Below are 20,043 nucleotides of genomic sequence, written 5' to 3'. Positions count from 1 at the left end.
TAAAAACGAAGTGGCAACTGCGCGTTTTCGATAGTCAGTTGACTTGTTGAGAATAGCAAGCAATTATCGATATCATTGCATCGAAAATGATGTTTAACCGCCTGAATAGAATTGCAGCGGACAGCGGTGAGCGGGTAACGGGTTGTCGGATGCCTGCTGTCAAAATTAGAACACATTTAATAGCATAAAATTGCACAAAATTGCGCTGGGAATGGAATTTTTGTTGTCGGTAAGTTTTACGGCGGCAAAATAGTTAGATTCATTTAAATTTTTTCAGACGGGTTGAAGATTCAGTGTTGCTCTTCTTATCACAAGCAACAGCAGGCAATAACATTCGATTTGTTCACCCAAAACATCAACTATTTAGAAGGAAGTTGTTTTTTGGAACAATAAGCTTTTCGATCTGCTTCACAATAGCAACGAAAAGATTTTTCTACAAAATTAATTTTATTGTAACCACAAAAAGTGAGCTGAAACCCGTCCTATCGCATTTGTGTTTAATCGACCGAATTTGCCGACGGTAAAGAATCAGCTGATGACCATCCGTCAACCCGTTACTCGCAGTCTTGCTGCAATTCTGTTTCAGGCTTAAATTTACCTCTTAGCCCGTGTTTAGAATTGCTATTGAAGTATTTCACTAAAACACAGCTCGATTAATATTTACTTTTATATATTCCAGAAAATGGTTGCATTTCAATTACTATCTTTAATTCAATTAGTATTATATTCAGTTACTACAATAATTATCGATAACACAGAAAACACAGGGTGGTATCTGAAAAAGTATCGTTATTATCTTGGATTATTTTATAATCTCAGATTTTGGGAGAGAAATTTTGTATGGGATATCGCGCTTTTTAATTACGGATTTTGAGTTAAGCGCGAAAAAGTAGATCATCTACTTATATGTGAACGTATTATAAGTACCAGCTAGGATGATAGATTTTCACGACTTTTCACGATGAAGTCGTAGCTATGCTCGTAGTAGCAGAGGAACAGAAGCGAGAACAGTAGCGATGGCTGGAGCAGACATGAATAATTTCACAGTAGCGCTCCGGGCGACGCCAAGTCCTTTGCTGCTACCCCAATTACAGAGAGCACTTATAATTCTTCTGACTGTTGCTCTGAGCTACCAGCCAGAGAACGTTAATGATATAGAGAAGTCTCACGAGCTAAGAATAGTGTGAATTGTCAAAAATGAAGTCTAACCGCGAAGACTTTTTCACCTCGCCCAGTTCGACAGCGGGGAAGTTCTTAACAGAGCGGATTACAGTGAATTCTGTCTAAGTACATTGGCTCTGCACAGTTTTTGGCTTCTGTATGAAATCAATTTGACTAATAGCCGACGGCATTTTGCAAGGCATTTAAATGTGCATTTCTATGTTCCTTTGAAAAACGAAATTTTATTCAATTTACATTTTATTACAGGGATTAATATATGTATGTATGCATTAACGTTCTCTGGATTGCGTGTCGAGTTGTTAAGTTATAGTTTTTGTTTGGAATACGGTATTTTTGCACTCAGGCTTGAGTATATAAGCCGAAGTCGTAATGTGAATAACGTTTTTCTATTTTTGTACTTGCATAAACTTGCCAACAATTCTGATTGAGAAGGGAATTCAACGGTTCCTTTTTGTGTATTAGAATTCAGTTAATTTTTTCGGATTATTAAGAAAGTGTTTATCGAAATGTCTGAACCAAATTCAGCATATCAGGGATTAGCTTCAAAGCGTGGTACTAAAACCAAAAATACTACTAAGAAAGCTGATAGCAGCAAAGCCAGTGTCAGCAAAAATAGTGGTGCGAAATACAAAACTTTGGATAAGGATAAACCAAAGGCTTCATCCAAAAATCAAGTTAATTCAAGATCCATCAAGGCAACCAAAGAAAAGGGTGCGCCTGTGAAGTCTAAAGGTGCTACCAAAAATGCAGCAACTGAAGTTGAAACGACTAAAGCCAAAGGCGCTCATAAGAAAGTAGCAAACAAACCTGAGACCGCGAAGAAACAACAGAAAGGTCATCGTGCGGTTACTAACGGTAATACAAAGTTCAACGGCATTAAAGAGAACGAGATCGATGCTTTGGTGGATCAGCTCCTGGGCGATTCATCTTCACATCCTAAAAAGCTGTCTAAAGCACAACAGAAAAAGAAGCTAGAATTGGAGGATTATTTGGTACGACAGCTAGAGAAAGATGATGAAGAGAGAGATAACGAAAATATTAGCGAGGAAGATGAATCTGAGTCTGACATGGAGGAATATTGTAGTACTTGCGAGGATAATTCCGACGAGTATACGATCAATAGTTACACCGAGGAGGAAGGCGAAGAGGAAGAATCTAGTGTCAACGATGAATACTCAAGCGAATCGGATGAGGATAATATACCAGTTGCCACATCCACTAAAAATACCGCTGCGCTTAAGCGTGACACATCTGCTAAAGCTGGTAATGACGCGAATGCTCAAAAAAAGGGGCGGAAATCGGAAAAGCCAGTTGATAACCTACCTGCTGCAACAGTAGTTGGAACTGACAAAATCGTAAAACCAACAGAGAAACGGCGGCAATCTATAGACTTAGCTGGCGTTGTGTCTACATCTACCCCGGAAATTACGGTGAAAACAGTGAATGCAAGCGCCGTTAAAATAGAGCCACTTTCACCACCGAGCAACATTGTCAAGATGAATAGCATAAAAGAGGGTGAAAAATTATTCAACTGGCTTCTAACTCCACTACCGATAAAGGATTTTTTCTCAAAATATTGGGAGTCGGGTCCCTGCCTAATTCAGCGCAAAGGATGTAACTATTATTCACATCTTATATCATTTCAGGCTATTGATCAGATGTTACTAAAAAATCATGTAGAGTTTACAAAGAATATTGATATAACATCTTATGAAAATGGTGAGTAATTAATACAAAAAAGAGTTTAAAAGTTTATATATTTTTATTTTTCTTTAGGTGAGCGTAAGATGCTCAATCCAGTAGGACGTGCCCTGCCGCCTGTCGTTTGGGATCTTTATGGGCAAGGCTGTAGTGTACGCCTGCCAAACCCGCACATATTTTTGCGAGAGCTGTATCGCTTGAACACCACCTTGCAGGAGTACTTTCACTGTTTAGTTGGCGCCAATGCCTATCTCACACCGCCTAACAGCCAGGGTTTTGCGCCACACTACGACGATATAGAGGCTTTTGTATTGCAAATTGAAGGACGCAAGCGCTGGCGCCTTTACAAGCCACGTACGCAGGCCGAACAACTGGCGCGTTTCTCATCAAAGAATTTTACACAGCAGGAGATAGGCAAGCCGATATTTGAAGAGGTGTGCATCAAATGTTTATCAAGTATTTTGAAATTTATATTAAACGTTTGCTCTCCTTAGGTGCTGGAACCTGGTGACATGTTATACTTTCCGCGTGGTACTATCCATCAGGCCTGCACCGAACCAGGTTATCACTCATTGCACATCACACTTAGCATGTATCAAAAGCAATCCTATGCCGATCTCTTCGAGTATATGATGCCACTGGTATTGCAGCGCGCTATCGAAACCAACATTGAAATGCGATGCGGTTTGCCGCTTCACATCTTCCAACATGCTGGCGTTGCGTTCAGCGACATTAATACCATGGAGCGCGCCGAGCTGTTGCGCAAAGTCACTAAACTAATGGGCCAGAGTTTGCACAGCGTGCCATTAGATGAAATAATGGATGCTGCTGTGGATCAGCTCGCCAAAAAATATCAGAGTGAAGCGCTGCCGCCACACCTGTCGCCCGCTGAACACGAGCGCACCATATTCGGTTCGCGTAGTATGACTAATGAGCGCGGCGAATGCTTGTGTGACTATGAAATCACTGAGCGCACTAATGTTCGCCTGTTGCGTGCAAACATAATGCGATTGGTGCAGGAGGATAGCAAAGTGCGTATATACTATTACTTGGACAACTCCAAAGAGTGTTGCGAATATAATCGGAACTTTATGGAAATTGAAATGAAAGAGGCAGCTAGTGTTGAACTGCTCATACGCTCGTACCCAGAGTATATCGGTGTGTCGCAGCTGCCACTGGAAGATGAAGAGCATAAGGTGCAAATGGTGACCGCGCTATGGGAGCGTGGGCTGCTGATGACTGAGAAGCCATTTAAATGACAAAAGTGCCTTTTAGTTAAATTTTAGTGTTATAGAAGAATTTGTAAATTATAATGTATTGCCTTTTCCGTTACTGCCACGAAAGTTTTGTTACAATGTCTAAATGTGTGCATCTAATTTAAATTTGTTTACATATAAATGTGGTCTTTCTATAGGTTTTTTTACTTATAGTATTTTTTTTATAATTTATCAATAAGAATCAAGAGGAATATATTTAAGTATGTTAAATGTTGATAAAAAATAAAAATCAAAATATAATATATGTTCCTGTTCAATAAACTTTTTAAATCGGCTTAATCACTTTTATTTAGACCGCACAATTGGACTTCACATACATATATATGTTTGTATATGTATGTATGTCCCAACAAAAGTAAAGTCTCTTGTTTTTGCTGCTGGTCCATAAAATTCAAAACATATAAACGAAGATTGACAGGTTAAAGTAATTTAACATTAATGCCATTAACGTTCTCCAGACAAAAAAAAAAAAATAACTCAACATCTCGACACGCAATTCAGAGAACGTTAATGCATATATTATTCCCTGTAATAAAAAAACGTGAATTGAATAAAATTTCGTTTTTCAAAGGAACATAGAAATGCACACTCAAATGCCTTGCAAAATGCTGTCGGCTATTAGTCAATTTGATTTCATACAGAAGCCAAAAACTGTGCAGAGCCAATGTACTTAGACAGAATTCACTGTAATACGCTTTGTTTAGAACTTCTCCGTTGACGAGCTGGGCGGCTAGACAATTCACACTATTCGTAGCTCGTGAGACTTCTCTATACATTAACGTTCTCTGGTGAGACTTCACTCAAGAATGATAGAAACAAGATTGCGCCCTTCAGAGAGTGCGTGACGTCACGTTTGCCAAGTTGGGCAGTGCTGCGAACCATTTGCTCTTTACAATAAACTTAGTGCTTTTTTATACCCAAAATGCGAAAATTTTTAAGTTTGATGTTTGTTTCTTTTTGTTTTTAATTTAAAGCTACCGAAACTGTAAGTAAAAAAACTGTATTATTAAACAAAAGAAGGTTAAAAAAGGTCACTCTGAGAAGGTTTCAGTGCTAATGCAGATTTGTTGATTCTTATAAAGTTCGATATTTTGAAAGTGCAAATTTAATTTTTTGCTCCTTTTAAGTCGTTTCTCTCTTGTGCTAACCGGCGCCAGTTGGTCACAGCAAGTGAAGCCAAGTCCTTCTCCATCTGATCTTTCCAAGGCAAAGGAGGCCTTCCTATTCCTCTGCTACCACCAGCTGGTACCGCATGAAATACTTTCAGAGCCGGAGCCTTTGTATCCATTCGGACGACATGACCCAACCAGCGTAGCCGGCAAGTTAATGCAAGAATTAAATCTTCTTCTCTCAACCCTTCTTAACATTGAAAACCTTTTTACACCTTTTAAAAAGCGTTTGAATTTACTGAATGCAAATTAAAACCATAGAGGTGTAATCGTTTCGACCGGTCCTCCATCCTTAGTGGGACATAGGGCATCAAGAGGTGTATTCATAGTAAAAATAAGCAAAAAAGAAAATACCAGAAAATATTGAAAAAACCATAACGACATTTTTACAAAAAGAGTACAAAAGAGTACTTGTTCAATAATATGAAAACTATAGCAAATAAGTCGTTCCCTTAACAAAAGAGTTTCTTTAACAAAAAACTCATAAATTAAATTGTACATATCCATAACACATTTTTTTTTAAACGCGCATTTTAAATCCAATTTGTCACGCATACAAAGTTCTACAAGTAATTCAATAAAAATTTGGTATTTTATTTGCCTTAAATGGGGATTTTAGTGCGTTTTTATATCCAAAGCTAGGCAACACTGTAGTAGCGAGTGAGAGATTTGACTGCCGAAAGCAGAAGAACACCACCAACAATTGCAATCGCGGGCAATGCGACCAGATGTTAAAAATAAAGTAGAGCTAAATAAAACTGAGTGAATTATTAGACTAATTATTAAACAATGTATTTTTTTACAAAATTATAAACATTTCATTTTAATTAAAACAGGCTAGAAAAATGTCATGAAGAAAGAACTAAAACTCCGAGACCAAATAACAACAAAAAAAAGCTAAATAAAGTTACGAAAATGGTAATCTGGCCATGCTGGTGCTAAAACACGTAACTCAGTGTCAAATTCGCTGAGCGCAAAGTAACGGTGCCACAATAGGCGCCATCTCATTATTCTTTCCATCATGGCTCTAACTACCTCTATTCCGTGCTATCTTTTTCCTTCTCTTCTTTCCGCTTGACTATCTACCTTTTCGCTTTCCAGAGCTTTAAGTACAATGGGCTTTTTAGCCTGAGTGGTTTGGGAGTTACTAAATCTCTCGGTGCTTCTTGGCTGGACCTTTCAATACTACAATATTAATCTGCGCCGGCAATCTCGCGTAACGCCGCCGGCACCTGTCTTGGGTATAAGGTAATTAAAATCAAACTAGAAATATACAAGGTGAAGTCCACAATAAACAAGACTAGCGTCATAAAAATGTTTTTGATAGCGCCATTTCCTTAATGAGTGAGAACATTGAAAGCTACATCCCCAGCTGACTTCCAGTGAAAGTTTAGAAAGAATCGGTTCAGTCGAAGCAAAGTTATTGCGTCTAAAGTGTCAGTATGTTTGTCTCATCAAAAATAAGCTTCGAACAAAGAGCTAATACCAAATTTTGTTTAAAAATCGGTAAAATATGAACCGAAACATTTGAATTGATGAAACAAGTTTATGGCAATGATTGTCTATCTCGTGCCGGGAACTCATGAGTGGTTTACTCGTTTCAGAGATGGTTGTGAGGACATAAATGACATTGAACATACTAAGCGTCAAAGTGCCGAATGGAAGGCCCCAGACGAACCACCACCATCAAGCCCATTCTCATTTGCTTTTACGATTCTAAGGGAATTGTCCACAAGGAGTCTGAGCCAACGGGCCAAACCGTCAATGCAATTTTCTATCTTAGCGTTGTGAAGCGTTTGTTGCATCGCATTCGTCGAATACGCCCTGAATACCGCGAAGGTGGAAGCTGTTGCTTATTGCATGATAATGCAGCATCTCATCGATCCACTCTTGCGACTGATTTTTTAACTAGAAATCGCATTTTAACCATCAACTACTCACCGTATTCGCCTGATATGGCTCCCTGTGACTTCTATTTATTCCGAAAATTGCTTTTGGCCATGAAAGGAAACGTTTTGCATCCGTAGAGGCCATCTAAAAGGCTTGTGCCGACATCCTGAAGGACATTCCGGTCAATGACCTGAAACACTCTTTCGAAAAGCTTTACAGTGTATCGAGACCGGAGGGGACTATTTTGAATAAATAAACTCGAAGTTATTAGAACAAAGCTCCTGTCGTTTCTATTTTAGCTCAGTCATATTTATTTTGGACTGCACCTTGTAGGAAGGGATAGGACTTGAAAATTTTAAGGACCTGAGAGCGTATTGCTTTAATCATTGCTTAGATTGAACACACCCGTATCTATAAGAACTGATTGGCATTGTATGGGCATTTTTTCCAGGTCTTACTACAACGTTAAGGGTATGTCCAGTAAAATTTCGAAAAACAAATTTTTTTTTTTTTCATAAAATGTTAATATAATCCTTTAAGAATATATCCATGACGACTCTATTCTTTGCGTTCGAGCGCTGCGAGAGGTATAGTTACGTTGTATTCAAACTTTAGACGCGTTTTTCTCAAAACTATATTTTTCGAATTCGCGTACACGATAACTCGAAAAGTTATTGACCGATCGCCTAGACATTTTGCATACATTTTTTTATGATATTATTTTCTTTGTGAATTTATTGTACAATTTCGAAAATTTTTCGTAAAAATACAATAATTTTTTCGAAGCAAAAATACTAAGAAAATTCGACTCAAATTCAATTTTTTTTGAAGCATTTTATTTCAGGAATTTTTTTTTCCATTTGTTTTTAATTCATATAGAAATTATGACATTAATAAACAAAAAAAATTTTGGTTTTTGTATTCAGGTCACTGACGCCGATGCTACCATGCCCGCCGATTGAGAAGCTCCGCTGCGACCTTCTTGGAAGAATTGAGTGTACATCCGCCATTTTAAATGATTAAAATAAATAAAAAAAAATTATATTTTAATGTATAAATAAACTGTATGCCAATTTTAAAAAAAATATATTGACTTCTTCATTTTAAATAATTTGAATGAAAATCAGAGAAAATATGGCCATTTACAGGTATCTGGCCCCTTAACCCTCGAGAACACGCGCTATGAGCATTTTGCTCAAGCAATTTTTCATTTCGCGAAATTTTTATGTTCTATGTAATTCTGGAACTAATTGTGGTGAGTACCTTCGCTAGTAGTTGTGCTTCGTACTTTGACGAGCATTTCTTTCGATTAGTGCACGATCGGACGTGTAGGCAGACGGTTGATTTTTGAGAGCGGCATTTTGCTCATTGCGCAAGAAACAATGTAAGTATTTCTTGATTTATCTTTTTTGTTGAAAACCTCGGGTTGTGAAAAGGGTTGCTACCCCAATTCTGAATAGTGGCAGAAGCATTACCATGGATAATTATTTTACTTCAATACCTTTAGCAGATGAACTATACAAACAATATAGAAACGACCATTGTGGGTACAATAAGAAAAAATAAAGGAAATTCCACCTCAATTTATTTCAGCAAAAGGAAGGCCGCAACCACATACAATGACTGCATTTGCCGAAAATAAGGTTCTTGCCTCTTACGTTCCAGTGAAAAAAACGAAAAAAGTTGTACTTATGCTATCATCACTTCATGCCGATGGCTAAGCTAATGATGAAACATCTGAGAACAAACCCGAAGTAATAACCTTTTACAACCAGACGAAAGGGGGCGTAGACACTGTTGATCAAATGAAAGGCACATATTCAGTTTCCAGGATAACCTGCAGGTGGCCAATGCGCCTCTTTTTCACCCTTATTGACATTACTGGCATAAACGCACAAATTATTTACAAATCAAATATGTACAGGCAATTTAATCCAGAGGAGGACGTTTCTAAAGGAAATTGCACTGGAGCTAATAAAGCCACATATTTCTAATCGGCAGGCCATAAAAACTTTACCTCGTGATTTAAGAAATACTATGCAACGTAAATGTCAATTTTACCGAAGACTGATTTTTGTCTTTTATTTATTTATTTTGTTACAAGGAGTTTTTTTTGTTAATATACTAAAGTATGAATGTAAAATTTTTGGTTATGTCTTGATTGAATGAATTTATATAATTTTACAGTGTGAATTTCTTAAATAAAGACATAATTGCAAAAAAAATAACTTGGTATTATAACTATGTTAAAAATGAAATGTTTAAAAATCGCAATCCCCGAAAAAGTTACATTCTTACATGAAGTGAGCAAAATGCTCATGCGCGAGAATCCGTGCTATCTTACGAGGCGCGTGTTCTCGAGGGTTAATAAGTATTCATACTTTAAAAAAATATGCTTACCATTTCATCTACCTTCGTCTCCGCAAAACAGAAAAGCTTAATAAAAAAATTATGTGTAGTTTTGAACATTTTTATTTTAACTTATATAAATTTTGTATTTATTTAACTACAGATGTTGTTTTTTGTTTCATTTTATTTCTGTTTTTCCACTGTTTTTAATACATATTTTTAATACTTAAATTCATAATAATATCTGCACATCTGCTCATTGCATTAAATAAAATTCATTCTTTAAATACAATCAAAATTAAATATGTGAATAAGCATCATTCCAGCTCACTTCAATACTCCTTCGTCAGAGATTAACAGTTTCGTTACTAGTCATATTCTTTTTTAATTATAATATTAAATTTTTTTCTTTAATTTATATATTTATAAGTATTTTTACATTAAATATATGTAACATATGCAAATGTCGGTGTGATTATGTTGGCGAGTGGGGATGATTGGATTAAAATGCCGAATGGAATGCGTTGAATATAAAACATACTTTTTGCTTTGAGTTTTGCAAAGCCTTATTTACCTAATGTCTAAGTTAGTTAAACGAAAGTCATTTTGGGGGACTATCTTTCAAAAACTTATGTCTGTTAACGGTAAGGAGAAAGTATAAAGTGTCCAAGGAAAAACAAAAAAAAAAGTTCTTTTCTTAATGTGTAAAATGTGAACATTTTCGTTTAGGGCACCACTAGAGGCCCCTCTTCATCCTAAATACATTCATAATATGTATACATATATGTAATGCATATGTATGCATAGTTAATTCTTTTACTACTCCATTTATTTCCAGCTACATTGATCCTTTGCGTTGCTTAATTGCCTTAATTTTTTTTATTTTTTATTTTGCCTCAAACTTTTATTCTACTGAAACTTTGTGCATTCCGGTACGTATGTGTACAACTATTTCATATATGTATCAGTAATTTCTTTAGCTGATTAATTCATACTATGCGGTGCTGATGATTATGTATAGATGATTATTTGTATATCTTTTCCATTTGTGGTAGTTTGCCATACTATGCATGCATTATATGTCTGTATGTATGTATTAGTAGTAAATATCTTCCTGTTTGCTTATGGAATGGCGCCACATTACCTTTTTATTTTTCTATTTTTGCTTTGAATTTTATATAAAATATAAAATTGATATTCCATAGATTTGTAAAAATTTCCGATATATGGTTCAATGCTTGGCGCGGCTGCGAAATCTCCTAAAATCTGTTGATCCTATCCTTTTTTGCTTTCATTAACGCTATTCAAATGACTACAACAAAGTGGCGTACATGATTTCGAAGAAACGTATAGAAGAATAATGCAAAAACAGTTGTTGTGATAGTGGCTATACGTAACATACATATACACCTGTTGCTGTTGTAAATATTTTACTGTACTGTAAAAGAGGGGATTTTTATAGAGTACCATAGCACACATACATATGTATGTATGTGTATACTGCCGCTTATATCGCCATACGCGTATTTGATCTGAACCATCTTTTCGGGCTTGAAAATTGTAATATCTTAGGGTTTTGGGATTTTCTCTACATATCCTTGATTTTTTTCTTCGTTAGACTCTTTTTGCCTGGATGTATCTATGTATGCAGGTGTATATTTCTTATATGAATGTATACAATTTTTGAAATGTGGTCTATAAATGTTTGTGTCTACTCAAGTACGAGCTAAAAGTTTTACTCTGCTGTACGCGCATCAAAACGGGTACTTGTTTATTTCGTTTTTTTTTTTTTTTCAAAAAGTGAGTGTGAGAGAGAGGTACTTAAGTTCGTTCGTAGAGATGGAAGTTCAACCTAGCGATTTCGATAATGTATTAGCATATCTATGTTTACGATTAATATCGTAAGTATTGTGGTAATTACATATGTATGTTTGTATGTTGCATGTAGGATTGCATGATGATGTGGGATGGTTACTGAATCCTTTTTTTTAATTGTAGTTAAATGTAAATAAAACAAAATAAAAGTATGATTTTCATTTGAATTTTAATTTTTTATTATACTCATATTTTTGTATGTAGTTGTTAGTAATATGTATGCCGCATTGCAATCAAAAATAACAAACTTTTTTATTTAGTGTTTTTATTAGTTTCCTTTCTTGCAGTATATAGGTATTGTTTATAGGTATATAATTGTATTTTTATTTGATTTTTTTTTTCGTTTTTGTTTTTTTTTTTGTTTTTGTGTTTTAGTTTTAATAAGTACGTATAGTAATATACTTGTATGTTTAGTGCAACTATGTGTGATCTAATTGTTCTATTCATTCCATTGCATTTTCGCTATTTTTACACCATCTACACGTACCTACATATGTACATACATAGGCTTTCGCAGCTGCACAATTTTTCATGTATAACATTATTTGAATACGCCAGCTGGGGGGGGGGTACTGGCTACGGATCCGTACAGCCGCTCTCTATAACGCATCTTTTATCAACTTAAGCGAAATTATTTTAATTTTAAATTTTGCAATAACTGTAGTTTGCATTTATATATATGTATGTATATGTATGTAAGTGTAACGGTTGTGTTTCATTATTTGTGTGTTTCCTTTGTAATTTTTGTTTTTGTTTTTGCTTTGGTTTCGTCAATCGTAATCAGTTTTGTGTGTTGACCTTAAATTTATATTTATACAGGACAAAAACATATATGTATGTATGTATTTTTATTAGTTCTACATAGTTAAAAATCAATAGCGGCTCTTTTTTTATATATATATATTATTTGTTTTTGTTTGTTTGCTTGTTTTCTTTCATTACCTAAAATAATTTTAATATTTTTGGTTATGTTCGTTTTTTTTTGTTTTGCTACCATTGAATTTACTAATTTCAGTTTTTGTGTTTTTTTTCTTCTAACTTTCTGCCTGCTATTCTGCCAGATTTAGTTTTTTTCTTTATTCTTAATATAATATAAATTAGCAGTAATAACTATTATTGTTCTTAATATGTCTTTAAATATTTTAATAATAGTATTAAATATGAGTTTTCAAATTCTAAATGCCTATTATTATAACTTTTTGTAATGTAAACTCCAACGATTCTGTACACAAACAAAACCAGCATTCCGTATGAGTAAAAGTTACAGTTATCGATAACCAAACAAGCTTTACGCCGTGTGTGGGTCGATAAGCACCGATAAAAGCAAATCAAATGGTATGAGTTGAAATAAATTGAAGGGAAATAACGGAGCTCGAAAAAAGGAAATCAAATGATATGAATTCAAGTAAATTGAAGGGAAATAAAAGAGTTCGATGATATGAATTCAACTAAACTGAAGGGAAATCAAATGATTTTAATTCAAGTACAGTGAAGGGAAATAACGGAGCTCGATTAAAGCAAATCAAATGATATGAATTCAAGTAAATTGAAGGGAAATAAAAGAGTTCGATGGCAAGTGATGAGAAAAGCATATAAAAAAAGGAAAAATAAAATGATATACATAACAATGAGGTATATCAATAATAATAAAATATATCACAAAAAAAAAAAAGCGAAAAAAATAATATAAGCGCATTTGTTTTAGAAAAAATTAATTGAAAATAATAAATAAAAACACTTTAATGCTCGCTATAAACCAGATATGTAAACATATGAGTGCACTGTGGTTTTTTTTTTCAGTTATAATTACCATTTACCATTAACAAATTGACTAAATGGTGACATGTGACACAAAAAAGAGTTATATAAAAAATAAAACAAAAGCATGAATCACACGAACATGTGTTTTTTCTTTAATATATTTAAATTATTGTTTTTATGGCTTCTAAGAACCGATGATATTTGCTTTTCTGTAATCACGCGCGAAGTTTAACTTTCTACAATAATTTTTATTATTTTTTTCATATACCTTTTACTTGCTTTAATAAGTCATCATTTTTCTAAAGGATTACTTACACATAGACATACACACAATAAAATTCCTTAATTTACTTTGACGAATGTAAACGTAATGTGAATATACATACATATAAATTAATTGAAATGTAAACGTAAACGTAATTGTAAACGCGTAAAATGATTTACGAAGTAAGCCATTACATATTTGAAGCCTTTCTCCTATTTGCAATACGCGTTTTTAATAAGAAATTTTGTATTTATATATGACATTGGATTTTTTTTTTTTTTTGTTGTTTTAATATTTATTGTACACGTGTGTGTTATAATTATTATGGACAAAAATTCGGTGCTACTTTACGTTTTCTTATCATAATTGGGTTTCCAGTTAAGAAATGAAGTACTTTTCAAGTAAAAATTTGCTTATTATTGGTATTTATACACTTTGAATTAATTATGATATTAAACAAAAAAACAAAACACAAAAAAATATACGAGTATCAAGAAAATCTCATTTTCAGGTCAAACAATCGAAAATCGAACTTTTCAGTTAAGATAACTTGAAAGCAGTGGTTGCTTGATTAATCGATTAAAACGATGAAAGTCGTTTTGAAATTTCGTTGTACAATTAAAATTCATTGTACAAAATTATAAGTAAAAGCACTTTTCGTGTTTTGACAGGCACCCTTGGAGTGAGTTTGAGAGGCACCTAGGTGTGTAATGGTGTGAGTGCTTAGTGCGTTTGCTTGAGCGTATTGGCGGGGTTGCTATGCCAAATTAGAATTTTTATGATAACATTAAAAACAATAAAAACGGGGAAAACAATAATAATAAAAATAAAAAACAGTATCTTTGACTTGGAAAATTTAAATAAAATATTATGCTTGGAAAAATTAAATTAAATACAATAACAAATATTTTAATATATTTCTTAGTTAAACGAATATGTTTTGCCCAGAAATATCTAAATTTGTACGAAATGGCTTAGACTTTTTGAAATGATTTTCTATGAAATTTAATCATTTTTATGCCACCATGTCCCATAACAGAGCAGGTTGGAATTAGGTGATCTCAGCTGTGGGCATTTGACGACCAGCTGAGAATGTTTTTACTTATGGATCTGTACAATAGTCAAAGTTGATTTGCAGTATTCTTCTATGCTAGCTGGAATTTCTGCATTTAGCATATATTCCTAATCAACGCTTCAATAAGGTTCTGAATTACATCTGCCGTCTATATATAAAGCTACTGATTAAGGAAGTTTGGCTCAAACTATTTTATACATCATCTTTTAAAAAGATGTAGCGATTTTCTGCTGATTTTTATTTCAGGGATCTCTTTTCTTATTTTCCGTATACTTCTCGATCGATTGGGAAAGAAAAGAGTCAGCTGTCAAAAGAATGATAGTTGGTTCCACTTTATATCATGGTGAAAAAATTTTTCGAGGTGTGCTACTTAGCAAACCGTTGTTCGGCTCTTAGCGAATTTGACAGATATGCCGACGTCATTCGTTTTGTATTTCACAAAATTTAGCTTTAGCTTAGTGAAGAATCCAAAGTTCCCCTCAAAAAAAATTTGTTTTTCTTCACCATACCTAACGAGCAAAACTGGTATCTATCATACTTGACTTTATATGGTACTTCAGAAATCTTGATATAAGCATTCCAACTTAATGATGAAAATAACTTTTCACCACAGCGTATGGTGTGTTTTATGCAAGGCGAATCTAATGAATGCGCCTTGGTTTCATGACTTTGACAGCGATACCTGCAGAGAACGTTAACGTTCTCTGATACCTGTGTTGGCGAATAGCGTTGACGGGAAACGGTTAATTTAGACGGTAATAAAGTTTGACGATTATAAAACTTTCGAAAGCATACACAATATAATCTAATTCTGTAAGTTGGCAAATAATGGTAAAAATTTGTATGAAGTAGAGAATATAAAAAAATGTAATGATTGTAAATAACAAATTGAGCACTCATGTTTCAAAATTTAACAGTGATGTATTTTTGAGTCCCTTTTTTGAATTTCCTAAAAAGTAGGTTAGTCCAATAAATCCCTTTGCAACTACATATTTTGTTATTGAATTATTGAATAACTCAAAATAGTCTCGTTAAACTGAAGTATAATAAATAAAATAAATAAAGCTTTCAAGTTATCATTTGACATGACACACATGAACCCCCATTAGGTCCCATGAAATTATTCAATTCTTGCAGGGGTAACGGCATCAACATTCTTGAGTACTTTCGACCAATCATTAATTCAAAATAACTACACCAAATATATATTTAATCAAGAAGAGTTGAAAAGAAGTTTTGGGAAAAAATTGAAATCACCAGATAGCCCAATTATTTAATTTTTTTTTTTTAATTTTGCTAGATGTTATGTTTTCCAATGAGAGATGTCAATTATTGTAGCATTCGTTTTCAGGCAAATTAATTCATTATTAATTTAATTTCTCATACACGATTTTTATTTTTATTTTTTGCTACTTAAATAGTTTGTTAGTATTTCAGATGATTTGTGTTCGGTTTTTTTTTTGTTGAAAATTTAATCATTCACTTGCTTAATATATTTTATAACAATTTCATTATATAATTAAAATTTAAATACAATTTACATCATTACCATTGGAATTGAGACAAAAGATTGCAAACTTTAGTAAGAAATTGAAATTCTTTTATTTATTGTTTGCACTTATAAATGTTTTTTTTTTTTTATTTTTTGGTTTGGATTTTTAAGTATTTTTTTGCATTTCCTTTTCTTCAATTATAACAGTTGGAACATCATAAACTTTAATTACAAATTATCAATGAAACTTAAAACGAAGTTTTCTTCTCTCTAAAAAATCGAGCTGAAAGCAGAAAACAAACAACTTTGGAAAGAGCATAAAATTGAGGCATCTCTCAATGTATAGTACAATATGGTCACAATAGATACAATACAATACAATACAATACGTCTTTATTCAATGCATATACTTTTATATAAACATTTTAACAGGAAGTCAACAGTTACTGAGTTTTTTGTTTTGTTTTTGGTTTTTGGTTTTTGGTTTTTGGTTTTTACATATAAATACATATGCATCTTCGTAAGTTCTCAAACATTTGTCTGATAGTAGTTTCTTTGTGTTTTTTCTTGTTTTTAATTTTTGTTTTGTGTTTAAACTGACTCGACTCGACGCGCTGAAAGCCGACTGGCTTTAGTTAGGATCAACTTTTCAGTGCTTGTTTAACCCTAGAAGGGTAAAATGCGTAAATTTTACGAGTTCATTTTAACCAAAGCTCTGAACATCGTGCTAGACTTGCGCCAAATATACTAAGAGTCGCGAACTTTTCTGAACTTTTTTTGAATGAGTTGATTAAAACAAAATGATTGGAATTTTAAAAGAGATAATATTTTATTTTTAATTAAACATACGAGGCTTATTTATAATGGAATTTTTAAGGGGCCTACCTTTCTAGGGTTAAATACCAATTTTTCAGTGCAAGTTTAACTCTGCATTCCCGTTAAACTACGTTAAAACGCCCAGTTTTGCAGGCTTAAACACAGTTGAAGAAATTCATCACAATTGAACTAAGTTTGAAACTCACTTTTGCAGCTTTCAAATCATTTTAAAAGAATCACCACAGTTGAACTAAGTTTGAAACTCAATTTTGCAGCTTTCAAATCAGTTTAAATAATCATCACATTTTAACTAAGTTTGAAGCCCACTTTTGCAGGCTTAAGCACAGTTTAAGAAATTTACCAGAGTTAAACTAAGTTTGAATTCTCAATTTTACAGGCTTTAAATCAGTAAAAAAATTCACTGCATTTAAATTAAGTTTGAAACTTAATTTTGCAACTTTCAAGTCAGTTTAAAAAAATCATCACAGTTAAATTAAGCTTGAAGCCCACTTTTGCAGGCCTAAACTTAGTTTAAAAAATTCAACACAGTTAAACCAAGTTTGAACGGCCAATTTTACAGGCTTAAATCTAGTTAAATATATTCACCACAGTTGAACTATATTTGAAAGCCGAATTTTGCATGCTTAAACTAAGTTAAAAAAATTTCCCACAGTTAAACGAAGTTATAACAGACAATTTTGCAAGCTTAAAACCAGTTAAAAAAATTCACCACCACGCCAAACTAAGTTAGAACGCCCACTTTTGAAGGCTTAGGTTTTTAAAAAATTCGCCTCACACCTTAGCAGTGTTATTATAAATTACTATTAATCACTATCGTGACTGTTAACTGCAGTTCGATCCCGATTGCAAAATAAATGTTTTGATTAAACAACTTTTATATAATCCTGCCTCTGCTTTGTTATTGACTTATGCCCTAAAAAATATATAGTGATAATATTCAACGAAAATGTTGCAAAAGAATTTTGATGTGTACATTTTATTTAATAAACAAGAATGCTAGAGTTTTTATCCAAGTCGAATTCAATTCGAGTGCAATTTTAGCGTGAAGTAATATTAGAAGAACTACGAGCGAGAACTGAGAGAAAAGTGTTAAAAAGAACCAAGTTTTATAAACAAAAACGAAAAGTTTGGTTTGATTAACATAAAGATTGCAGTTCTTTGTAAATAAAAAATGAAAAAAAATATATATAAAAAACTTTAAAATAAGGTTCGCTCAACGACTGATTCTGCCAAATTCACTGAGAACCCGAGTATCGGTGCTGAGACATGCGCAAACCACTCTACGCTCTCTTTGGGCTTACGTTTCAAAAAAGTTTACAAATACTGCTTCCTGAAGGGCGTTCACCCCAAGCTGCCACTCCATTTTGCGGTGTCCTCTCACAAAGAGAGATTTATGTCACCCACGATTAGCGATTTGTTTTCGTCAGAAATTTTACGATTTTTTTCATGGCCGAAATATACTCAACCATTTATTTTGCCATTGCTTGTGGGGGCACGAGTACTTTTAAAACAATCAGCAGTGGTATGCAGGTATGTTCGATTAGTAACAGAATGGCTGAGGGTTTTTGAACGCACTGTGACATCATATGACAGCTTCGCAAGAAAGCTAATGCAAGAGCTGATTTGGCAAAGAGAAAAAGTAAATATTAAAACAGTGCGACTCTAAAAGAGTGGGTGTGTTTCTTTCTTGTATTAGTATTGCATTATCGTGGTCTCGGTGGTCTAGCGTAGTGCACTAGCCTGCCATCCCCGAGGTTGTGGGTTCGAATCCCACGTAAAGCACGGTCCTCGCACTTTTCCAAATTTACCTACTTTCCCTGTTTCTAAAAAAAGAAAAAAATATTCCTTCCTCAACCCCAAAAACTTATCCTTTCCATCCTTACTCCCGCACAATAATCAGTGTATTATTTGCATTGTGACTGCTAGAACAAACAAAATCAGTGGCATTGCATCAATCGCGCCAGCAAGAGGAAGCGGGTGATCGCGGTAAAAGCGCAGACACATGAAATTGAGCGAAGTCCTCAATCATCTGTGCGATCCTTTTGCCCGAAAAATGTTAAACGCAGATGGTGCTCCTAGCAGTAAGAAGGCGTTGTTCCTAAGCAACGAAATGGGGGCATTCCCACTACTTAGGGTAAAAACCAATTAAAGAAACCAACGCAAGACTGAGTCTTGTCGAGGCCCTATGCTCCCGAGAGGAATGAACAAGGAAAAAAAAATTAGTATTGCGAAATGGTGCCGGAATTTTTATGTGATTTTGGATTGTTATTTTTTTTATCCGCTCTTCCCGCTATGAAACAATTTTCGCAGTACTAAGGAAATGAGATGCAAACAAACGTCATGCACAGAGTTGTTTTTCGACTGTGGTAAATTAGTCAATCAAATTTATTCAAGGGTAATTATGCGGCAAAAGAGCTAATTAACTGCAAAGCAAATCTGCATAAAATGCATTTTGTTGTTGCTTAGCGCAAATCTGTTTGTTTTTTTACCTTTTTGCAGTTGCTTTGGACTGCATTTTAATTACAGTTAAACTTGCATTGAAAAACTGATCCTGTTTGCGGTTTTCAATTTTTAGCATACACACCAATAATGCTGAGTTCACACGGACTACTTTATTTCTTATTTCATTTTCAAAATTTCTTTAGGTAGGTAGTTTTTTCGCGTTATATTTGATTGTTGGATTTGAGGTCGAAGTCGAGGCCTAAAATAAACGTTTTCTTTTTCTTCTTCTTTTTTTCATTTTTTTCAATATAACGAATATATCCTATTTAGTTTATACTGCGAGAACAAATAATTTCTTTATTTTGTGTATATGTATGTATGTATATATATAGTATGTATGTACTTGTATATTTTGTTATTCGAATAAGACGTTTTTTTCTCCATAGACTTTGTTTTGTGTGGAACTAATGATGAGCGTTTGCCAGTTGTTATTGATGTTGTTGTTGTTGTTGTTGTCGTTTGGTACATTGTAGTATATATTCGGATTATATATGTATTTATATTGTTGTTGTTGTTGTTGTTGTTGACGGCATGATTTTTGTTCTGTTACACTATATCAGCTTTAGTGTTCATTTGCGGTACGGGCAACTACATAACTACATAATTGTATTGATGAACAACTGTTAAAAATTTTCGATCAATACTTAAGTAATTAATTAGAAATATGA

At 33.7% G+C, this 20,043-nt stretch overlaps 2 protein-coding genes across 8 annotated transcripts in view; one reads left to right on the top strand and one right to left on the bottom strand.

The window, feature by feature from the left end:
- Positions 1 to 1,484: 1,484 nt before the first annotated feature.
- On the top strand, positions 1,485 to 4,434 carry LOC128864084 (bifunctional lysine-specific demethylase and histidyl-hydroxylase NO66-like). Its single transcript, XM_054103580.1, has 3 exons — positions 1,485 to 2,901; positions 2,959 to 3,317; positions 3,378 to 4,434. Exons 1-3 carry the CDS (start codon positions 1,689 to 1,691, stop codon positions 4,140 to 4,142), a joined length of 2,337 nt encoding a protein of 778 aa, XP_053959555.1. The 5' UTR covers positions 1,485 to 1,688; the 3' UTR covers positions 4,143 to 4,434.
- Positions 4,435 to 10,441: 6,007 nt separating this feature from the next.
- Positions 10,442 to 20,043, bottom strand: part of LOC128865176 (synaptotagmin 1) — a 160,009-nt gene continuing 150,407 nt past the window's right edge. For 4 of the 7 annotated variants that reach the window (XM_054105259.1, XM_054105264.1, XM_054105263.1 and 1 more), the window contains exon 12: positions 10,442 to 19,963. The gene's annotated coding sequence lies outside the window, so the exon portion shown is untranslated. Of the gene's footprint in view, positions 19,996 to 20,043 lie in introns of all 7 variants that reach the window. The other 3 variants (XM_054105260.1, XM_054105261.1, XM_054105262.1) reach the window with 3 other exon arrangements.

This window comes from Anastrepha ludens, chromosome 5 (assembly GCF_028408465.1).
Source record: "Anastrepha ludens isolate Willacy chromosome 5, idAnaLude1.1, whole genome shotgun sequence".
NCBI lineage: Eukaryota > Metazoa > Arthropoda > Insecta > Diptera > Tephritidae > Anastrepha > Anastrepha ludens.
Note: the sequence above shows the minus strand (reverse complement) of the source record. Positions and strands in the feature narration are given on the sequence as shown.

Bases quoted from the DNA above. Each gene is read 5' to 3' on its own strand.
- LOC128864084 (XM_054103580.1), top strand. From the start codon at position 1,689: ATGTCTGAACCAAATTCAGCATATCAGGGATTAGCTTCAAAGCGTGGT. The intron at 2,902-2,958 runs GTGAGTAATTAA...ATTTTTCTTTAG, and splicing joins TATAACATCTTATGAAAATG to GTGAGCGTAAGATGCTCAAT. The intron at 3,318-3,377 runs GTGTGCATCAAA...TGCTCTCCTTAG, and splicing joins GCAAGCCGATATTTGAAGAG to GTGCTGGAACCTGGTGACAT.